At 46.6% G+C, this 9,016-nt stretch overlaps 1 protein-coding gene across 1 annotated transcript; it reads right to left on the bottom strand.

Annotated features, from left to right (window-relative positions):
• Positions 1 to 824: 824 nt before the first annotated feature.
• Positions 825 to 8,022, bottom strand: LOC104412043 (C-type lectin domain family 4 member A-like). The gene is made up of 6 exons (XM_010022637.1): positions 7,956 to 8,022; positions 4,438 to 4,554; positions 3,083 to 3,175; positions 2,025 to 2,176; positions 1,683 to 1,804; positions 825 to 969 (listed from the first exon to the last, which is right to left on the bottom strand). Exons 1-6 carry the CDS (start codon positions 8,020 to 8,022, stop codon positions 825 to 827), a joined length of 696 nt encoding a protein of 231 aa, XP_010020939.1.
• Between the last annotated feature and the right edge of the window lie 994 nt (positions 8,023 to 9,016).

Below are 9,016 nucleotides of genomic sequence, written 5' to 3'. Positions count from 1 at the left end.
GGGCCTACAAGAAATCTGGAGAGGACTTTTTACAGGGCATGTGGGGACAGGACAAGGGGGATAAGCTTTACACTGAAAAAGGGGGGATTTAGATCAGATGTAAGGAAGAAGTTATTCCCTGTGAGGGTGCTGAGGCGCTGGCACAGGGTGCCCAGAGAAGCTGTGGCTGCCCCATCCCTGGCAGTGTTCAAGGCCAGGTTGGACACAGGGGCTTGGAGCAGCCTGCTGTAGTGGAAGGCATCCCTGCCCATGGTAGGGGGTTGGAATTAGATGAGCTTTATGGTCCTTTCCAACCCAAAATGTAGCACCCAAAAAGTAGGACCTTCTATAAACAAGCACTGAAAAACTACACCCCACAGAACCTTTTTCATTGGTCTGATACTGTATTTTCTCTTGCATAATAATCAGTAATTGTTCAGCAAAACCAGTGCAACTGGAGATCATTCTCTGTGTGACTCAATAAAAAGCAGGCACCTCTGCTCAAGGAGACAAAGGAAATAGCAGCTCTGAACATCTGTCTTACATTCCTGTGTCTTCTTTCTGGAGAACTCAACCTCTTTTCAGCCAGTGGCTGCTGGACCCACTCAGAGAGAAGAGGACACAAGAACCCAGCACCTGCTCTGATGACCCTGAGCCTTCATGTATTCCCTGAGCCATCATGTGCACTGGGGATGCTGGACACAAGGTAATATGACTTCCACTCACATCATCTCACCCAAAGCAAGTGAAGACGAAGGCTCCAGAGTTCCCCACCCCTCCCAACACAGCTCTGCTACCAGCTCATTGCTCATGTCCCAGTTTTACTCAGGATAAGGGTATCTCCATCACACAGTTATTGCTGCAGCTTCACAAATTCTGTTATGACTGTTACATGGGACATCATTCCAGTTGTTGAGTGGTCTTGAAGTCCGATGGATTACAACGCACTTCTCGTGATCTGTATTACTTGGTTCACCTTCCCGCCAGAACCTGAGATAGAGACAGACATGTAACTCCCCAGCGTGCCCTGTAGAGCCCTGCTGGAAAAGGCCACAGTGGGATGCAAAGTTTGGAGGGGAGAGGGAAAATTTCCAGATGCTGATTCATGGACAGAAGCAGTGCTCTTCCTCCCACTCAGATATCCCACTGGCACCAGTTTCATATGGAAACTTGCCTTCTTCCTACAGCAAACACAACAGGGCCCTGCTCAGTCCTGACAGGGAGCTGCTCACCACTTCTTCACATCCAGCAGAGGCATGTTTCTGCCTCCAGGGCAAGTTTGTCCTTCAGAAGAAGACACAGCAAGGACAGCCCTGGTGATCACTCCATGTGCCCCATGACTTCCACAGCATCAGAGCACTGGCATGCCTGTGTATACACGTGCACATAGGCATGGTGGGAGCACTGTGGAGGTCAGACAAGGCTGGTCATCTCCGAAGGGTTGTTCTTGCTGGCAAGATGTGGCTTCTTCTGTGCCCACAGCATTGATGGCTACATCAGAGGCAGTTAATTAATAACCAATAACCAGCATTGATAGGGCCATGTGAACCTAGTGTCCTACACAGCCCATGCCTGCTCCTCATGGACGTCTCATCAGGAATTATCTCACTTCCCTCTCAAGTGCCAACAGACACCCTCACATCTCCCCTACTTTCTCCCACTACAGAAGCCACACCAAACACTCTCCATCTGGGAGTACTCACGCTGCTGACACATTAAATGGAGTCTGGTCCACCCAGTGCCACTGGCTCACACTCTGTGCACTCAGACCAATGTAGTGGTTCTCTCCTCTCGAAGGCTTTTTAACTTCCTTAGAGAGGAAATCCTGGAAATGAGGAGAAGTGCAATGTCCATGAGATACAGGACTGAGCAGAAGGAGGCAGCAGGAGTCCCTGTGGAGCGGGGCTGGTGGCAGAGGGGAGCTGGTGCTGAAGGGATGCACAAAGGACATCCCCCCTCCCTTGCAGGACAAAGAGGGGCTGAGTCCCCTCCCGGGCTGGCACTGGGGCTCTGGCTGCTGTGCCCCCTCTCAGCCCTGCACATACCTGCTCTGCTTCGCTGTTGATCACCACGAGGTGAGAGCCCATCCCAGTGCAGTTCTGCTCGCTGGCAGCCCAGGACATCGCATCACCTGAGATAAAGTAGCAGCTTCCTTGGAAGCGTTTCCAGCCCTTCGGGCAGCACGTCCAGCCCTCCTCTGTGCAGAGAGAAACAGCAGAGGTAAATGCTAAGAACAAAAGAGATGGCAATTACAAGGATCCTTGTTCTCCAGGGACACTCACAGAATCCCAGACTGGTTTGGTTGGAAGGGACCTTAAAGCTCATCCAGTTCCAACCCCCTGCCATGGGCAGGGACACCTTCCACTAGAGCAGGTTGCTCCAAGCCCCGTCCAACCTGGCCTTGAACACTTCCATGCCACCTTCTCTGGGCAACCTGTTCCAGCATCTCCCCATCCTCATAGTGAAGAATTTCTTCCTAATACATAATCTAAATTTCCCCTTTCAGCTTAAACCCATTCCCCCTTGTTCTGTCACTACAGTCCTTTGTAAAAAGTTCCTCTCCAGATTTCTTGTAGGCCACCCTTAAGTACTGGAAGGCTGCTCATGTTCTCCTTAGATCACTTATCCTGACAGAAAGTGCTTGAAAAAACAAGGATAGTACAGATATTTCTTGCTGTTGCTTTGAGGCATGACCAGTAACCTTTGTGTACACAAATGCTTAGTAATCCGGTCTCGACAAAGTCACTTTTAGTGATCTGGTTTGCCTTCTCCTTTTACATTAGGCCATTAGCCACAGGGAAGAGGGGATATTGCTTCTTTCCCTGACTAGAGCTGCACTTTTAATATTGCTCCGTTGTTAACCTTTCCTTTACCGCCATATGGTGTCCCTTTTGCTTTGGCAGTGTTCACAGCCACTCTGTCCTCCAGGACATCATTAACATGTCACTCTACTTTCCATAAGCTGTTAGCAGGAAATCCTTTTTCTCCCCACCTCTCTCCACAGGAGTCTGCCTCTCTGGAGTCTGGTCCCACTGTCACCTGCTGCCAGAGCAGACCCCAGCATTGACTGTTCCTATCCTGCACCTCTGCCAGCACTACTGACCTTTGCCTTCTGGCACTGCTGAATCACACCACCACTCCTTGAATTTCTGCTTCAGGGCTGCAGGCTGATCACTGCTATGGGAGAAGGGAGCGACTGGAAAGGGAGAGGAAAGGCAACAGGATTACACCTTCCTCCCAGCTCATGAGACAGTCTTCCATGTCAGAGAGCAGAAGGACCACTGGAAGGACATTGGCACTGAGATGACGAGCAGGGTGGAATTGATTCCATCCAACCACGGGCATTTACATAATAGACATCTGCATTACTTATCACACCCTGATCAGCTTCCAGTCCATAGCCCTGAATGTTTGAGTTAGTGATAAGTCCTTTGGGTTGTTGTGTGGCCTGCTGACACCTATCACACTAACATGTGGGACTCGGGAACTAATGACAGCAAAAGGAAGGGCAACAATTTATCCTTACAATGTGCTTCTTCCAGAAACCATCATCTTTACTGACAATTTGTACAAACATGCCATGAATGATCTTTCACAGCAAATGAGAATGAAACAGTGATTGCAATCTCCACAAAGTGTGTGTGCAAGAATAACTATTATTCTAGCATACTGTACGACTCTTGGAGGTGCCAGGACTGTGAAAAGCCATTTTTTCCATTAGTGTGTCCAAGCACCTTAGAAAGCTCAAGTGCAGGTTCAGATGCCTGTACACTTGTGCTCCCATCTCCATTTCCCACAACCCCTCATCCCTTTCATAAACGTAATTAAGTTCTTTTTTTTGTGGTATGAAGATAGAGAATTGTTCCGCGGTTCCAAAGAGGCTCTGCTAGATGGGGATGTGCAATCACTGAAAAAATTATGATCATCAATCAATCTGGGAACACTGAAGAGGCCTTAGGGCAAACAGTGGAAGATTTGGGAGATATATGCAGACATATGCAAAGTGAGACCTCATAGAAAGCCCCAAAACCCCTGAAATTCTGAAGATGGCCATGCTTCAACTAGTCTAGAGACCTCCAGAAGCCCCTTCCCACCTAATTCTGCCATTCTAAGAGGATGGGTATAACAGAACCATATGCCATAATGCTGTCATAGTCCAAGCTCCTGCAAACCAAACCAAACATCTTGTTTGCCTGGTTTGTGTCATGTCACAACTGTACCCTTAAATCCCTAATGTTTAAGTGGTCAGGAAAGATTTTTCTCCTAAACATGCATTTCAAATATTGAACATTGAGGTTTTCTGAGTCCAAATGTTGGTGCTAACATCCTTTCTCATGACAAAACCATTCCCGAGAAAAAGCTCTCTCCTGGTTAGAAGATATTCCCCTCTGGGCTCTGATTTCTTTCCCAACACTTCCTCTAGACCTCTCTCTTGTAACCAGCCTACATCATACTCACCAAGGAGAACAGTAACAAGGGCAATGCACACCAAGAGGAGCAGCAGTGAGATCAGCCATGGGAGCCATAGTGGGTATTTCTGGGGATGGTGCTCATGCTTCTTTGTCTCAGGAGGTACTGGAAGTGAAGGAACACACCAAACACAACACCACGGTCAGCTGTGCTTCTGCCACTTCACATACCAAGGGTGTAAAACTCAAGGGGGAGCTACTCCAAAAACATGCGATTTCAGTTCAGACGTGGAAGTTACACAGCACGGGAGAGGGGCAGAGTGGGACAGAGCAGGGGTCCTCGGTGGTTTCTGGAAGTCAGGTTCGGCGGCAGTGTTCTCAGCCCCAGACCAGCTAATGAGCTAGGAAGGTTAATTGCTGGTGTTTAGGGCCTTCACATAGCCTCAAAATCTGGAGTGAAACCATGTCTTTCTAGATTACACCCAAAGCTGCCAAATACAGCATTGCTCTAGTCATGATACTTGAGACATTCACATGAAGATTTCATGTTTACTTCTCCCCAGAAAACCTTTTATGCTTGCCTCAGTTCCTTCATAGCTTTTTGGACTTCCTGCGTAGAAGGTTGGTGTAAGCCAAACGAGGACAGGAGACAAAAAGTGTGCAAAGCTCTCATGTCACAGAATCACTAGAACATTTAAAACAAAACAAAACAAAAAACCCAGCCAAACCCAAGCAGAAAAAACCCCTTCTATGCCTGCTTTCTGAGCTGTGGTTCAGTGACTTGCTGTAGTAAAACCAGGTTGTGCTAGGCTGGATGCCTGGGGAGAACAGAGGGCTGTGTTCGGCAGCCTCAGTAAAGCATTCCGCTCAGATTCAGACTTGCCAGGGCTTGGCTTTTCTCTAGAGGGATGCTGCCAGAACTGAAGAGGTTTTGGGAGCAGGCAGAAGAATAGGTCAAAGGGAAGGAGAAGCAAATACTTGTAGGCGACGGTTCTAGGTTGTGGCAGGTACACAAGCCAGGGCAAACAGGAAGGTAAAGCAACAAGAGCACTCAATGCAGGACAGGAGTAAATAAGTTTTGGGAGAGACTGCTACTAACAATAAGCTTTAGAGAGACCTCATTCATTGTTCTGCATGAAACTCCCAAGTCTGCCAGCAGCCACGTGTGCCTGCCACCCATGCCTAGTAAGCAAGACTTCCAGAAACCTGCTGTTTGGGGAAGCACTCTGACTACTTCCCAAAGGCTTGGGGGAGATTGCTACAGTAGGACAAAAAGCATCATCGTTCATTATCAGAAAACATTCATAAACAGACAAGACCCAAATTTATGTGGCCAAATCATGTTTTTCTAGCCAGAGCTTTTGTCTGCAGGGAAAACAAGGACCTGGGTCACGATCTGAAGTCCAGCCATCTACTTCAGACGGTAGATCTGATCAGTCCAAGTGATTTTTTGATGTGCTGCATGTCCATAGATTGACTGTTCATTCTGTGCACCCCACACTCACACCCAGGTGGCACAGAGAGCACTGCCAGTATGTATGCACCTCACACATACACAACTGAAGCGCAATAGATCTTTGCATACTCAGTGGGCTAATGGCCTTGCAACATGCCTCCTACGGTTAAGTCTACATGCTTGCAATGTGTCCAGCATGATCACAGTACAACAAACCTGAAAGCATATGCTGGTTATTCAGCATGTAACTCCAACATCTCCTAGGCACATGTAACCTGGTTGGAAACGCAGCAAGCCTAACTGCACTGTGGCGTGAAAGCCACTCTGGTACTCTCTGCTATCTCCTGCCACAGATTACATGTTGCTTGGTTAGCTGCTGCCTTCTCCTCTCTATCTTACAATGACTGCCAATTTTGTTGTATCTTGAGTCCAACTGGAAGAGGCTACAAAATGGGAAAACCCAGGTGTGCTTGGCCATTACCAGCACGGAGTCTGCATGGCCAGCACAAGCACTCAAAAGGACTATAGAGCAGCAAGACTGCCTCAATCTTTCAACAATTTTCAATCATAACTCTCATCCTATGAGCATAACATGAGGCTGTGTGAGAGATATTAGCACTGCATGCAGTGGTACTACTGGTCATTTCTTTGAATTCAAAGCTACACACCCAAACCTATAGCATCAGCAGCATGAGCAGCTCATGGAAACATGGCTGGATAAAGTTCTTTGGAATAGGTAATCAGGAACACAACTAAGAACTTCCACCATCGCCAGCTCACCAGGATGGAAATGCTAGCTGTAACCAGAACCAGCTCATCTTGGTGCATTGAAAACAGTGACCTTTCAAGTCAGTCAGGAGTATGCACGCTCTTTATTTCCATGACTCATGGCTCAGAGCAGGCAAGAAATGTCCTGGAGCTGATGCCTGCTCTGTTTGGAATTATAAAACTAAGATAAAGTGGTAGATAGGCACCTTAATAGCCTTAGCAGCAATAAACAAATATTTATTCATTCATTCCTTCATTTACACACACATACTTCAACTGCTTTGGAACCTGCTGTTGTGTGGGGTCCTGTATCTAAGGGTGGAAGAAATAAGCCACACATGGAACATCCCTATGTGTTCCTGTGTGTGGCATAGTGATTACACAATACATACTGTTCAGAACATGACTTAAATTTACACAAAACCCAGAAAAGGCACTGTTTTACAGGCAAGATTTTTAATAGCCATAAAAGTTTGTTTGATCAATGCATTAATTATTTTTCAGGAGTGGTAGACATCAGTCACAGAATTGGATCTTTCCACAGATCTTAGATAGGGTGATTTGTTCAAGCTCATTCTTCCGTGTAACTGCGGGTCTCTCTTCTCCAAGGACCATTTCTCACTTCTCAACCAAGAACAATGGACGACATAAGTTTCTGCATTCAGTGCCACTTCTCACAAAGCTGCAGAGGACAACTGACAGCTCTACTATAAGGAGGCATGTTACTTCTCTGCTCCTACTCTTTTCATGAGCAGGAATCTGTAGCCTTACTCTCAGAGAGGCAAGAGCAGTAGCAGCCAGGACTTGGGCTTATTTGCTGTCATTTGCTGCCCCAGGAGCCACTGAACCTTTGTGGCAGGTCAGATTGCTTGTAATAAATCACAGTCTCTATTGGTACTCAGCATTTGTCCAAAAATTACTCTCTCATCCAAGACTATATAACATGTAAGGAGGCAGCTACTACTTGCATTGTACCAGGGCTAAGCACTATTATTGTACAGCAGCCATCCTGGACCCTTTACCATTCACCACTGTTAGTGTTGCAACCAGGGAGCCCAAATACTTTCCTTACTGAATGCTCACTTGAAACCCAGTGTTTGTGCTCCCAGTAGTCAGCTTTGTTCATGTAGCTAAAGATGACCACCTCTCCTCTTGCAGACATTCCTTGACCCTCTTACTTCAAAACTCCTCCAGTCTCCTGCTCATGTAGTGGGAAGCAACTCCGTTTTCTCAACAATTTGTCGAGACCGGGTAGGAAGCAGAGTCACAGAAATCAGTCTCTATTCCCTGTTTTTCAGTCCCCCTCTCTCCAGATCCCCCTCCCCTGAATAACCCATCCTTACCTTTGACCACTGCAGATGGCGATGTATTCTGGAACTTCACCTCAGCATAAGTGATTTCTGATGCCATTTAATCACAGCGTGATCACTGGCCCTCTCCTTCGTTTTGCCACATAAAACGTGGGTCTTTTAGGTGCCTGGTTCCAGAGGGAGACACCAATAAGTTACTGAGCCTTTCCCATCTGCTCCTTCACCTTCTGTCTGTCAAAGGTGGCTGTGCCGAACACTGGAAGTACTGGTGATAACAATTCCTGGGAATTCAGAAACGCTCTGTTTCTTAGCCCAGGACATCAGACCTGACACTATGGAAGCTTCTGAGGGAGAAAAGAAAAATGAGAAACTAACAACTGGAAAGGAAGTTGCATTCTCACTTCCCCACAACAGATTCTCAGCTGATAAGTTTCCTTTTTAAGATCTCTTAGTTTGTTTTTCTTTTTCCATCCTTCTTTTTTTAACTCTCTCTCCTTCCCTTATCTTTGTGCCTTTCTTAGTCTGTTACTAATTCTATCATTGCTCTTAGGTTTGCAGCTATCACAAATCTTAGCCAAGTTTAAGCTGCGGCGCATCTGTGTATAAAATGCATTCTGCCCTCACTTGTCATTTGTGGTTAAGCTGCATTTGCTACATCAAATATTGCATGCTATATCTCATCTTGGGAAGTCAGCCCCAGTCGGCAATAGAACAAATCACGAAAGTGGAACTGCCTCAAAAGTGAGACTGGGGAATTTCAGCCTTATGCAGAGGAACAGAAATAATCAGAAGTTTAATATATCCAAGGAGAAATAGAGATAAATGAGGCCAGGGCTAGGGAGGAGAACAAGCAAGCAGGAAAAAAAGAAGTAAAATGGTGTTGCTGATTTTGGAGGTTGTTGGGAAGAGCACACACAGAGACCTTTCTACCCCAACCTGTGGAATTCAGACCAGTACTTGCTTCAGGGAGTCAGGCTCCATTTCTGAGGCTGAAAAGGGATGATTTATAATTTTTTTCTCCAACTGTCGTTTATCTCCCTTTCCTGCTTCCTGGTAAAGGCCTCTGATGTTACCTCAAGGAAAACGTCAGACCA

Source organism: Nestor notabilis, unplaced genomic scaffold (genome assembly GCF_000696875.1).
Source record: "Nestor notabilis isolate BGI_N333 unplaced genomic scaffold, ASM69687v1 scaffold4659, whole genome shotgun sequence".
Taxonomy (NCBI): Eukaryota; Metazoa; Chordata; class Aves; order Psittaciformes; family Psittacidae; genus Nestor; species Nestor notabilis.
Note: the sequence above shows the minus strand (reverse complement) of the source record. Positions and strands in the feature narration are given on the sequence as shown.

Excerpts from the sequence above, each read along its gene's own strand:
- LOC104412043 (XM_010022637.1), bottom strand. The coding sequence starts at position 8,022 with ATGGCATCAGAAATCACTTATGCTGAGGTGAAGTTCCAGAATACATCG. Across the intron at positions 2,177-3,082 it reads AGCAGTGCCAGAAGGCAAAG|AGGAGGGCTGGACGTGCTGC; the intron begins GTCAGTAGTGCT and ends CTCTCTGCACAG. Across the intron at positions 1,805-2,024 it reads TCAACAGCGAAGCAGAGCAG|GATTTCCTCTCTAAGGAAGT; the intron begins GTATGTGCAGGG and ends CCTCATTTCCAG.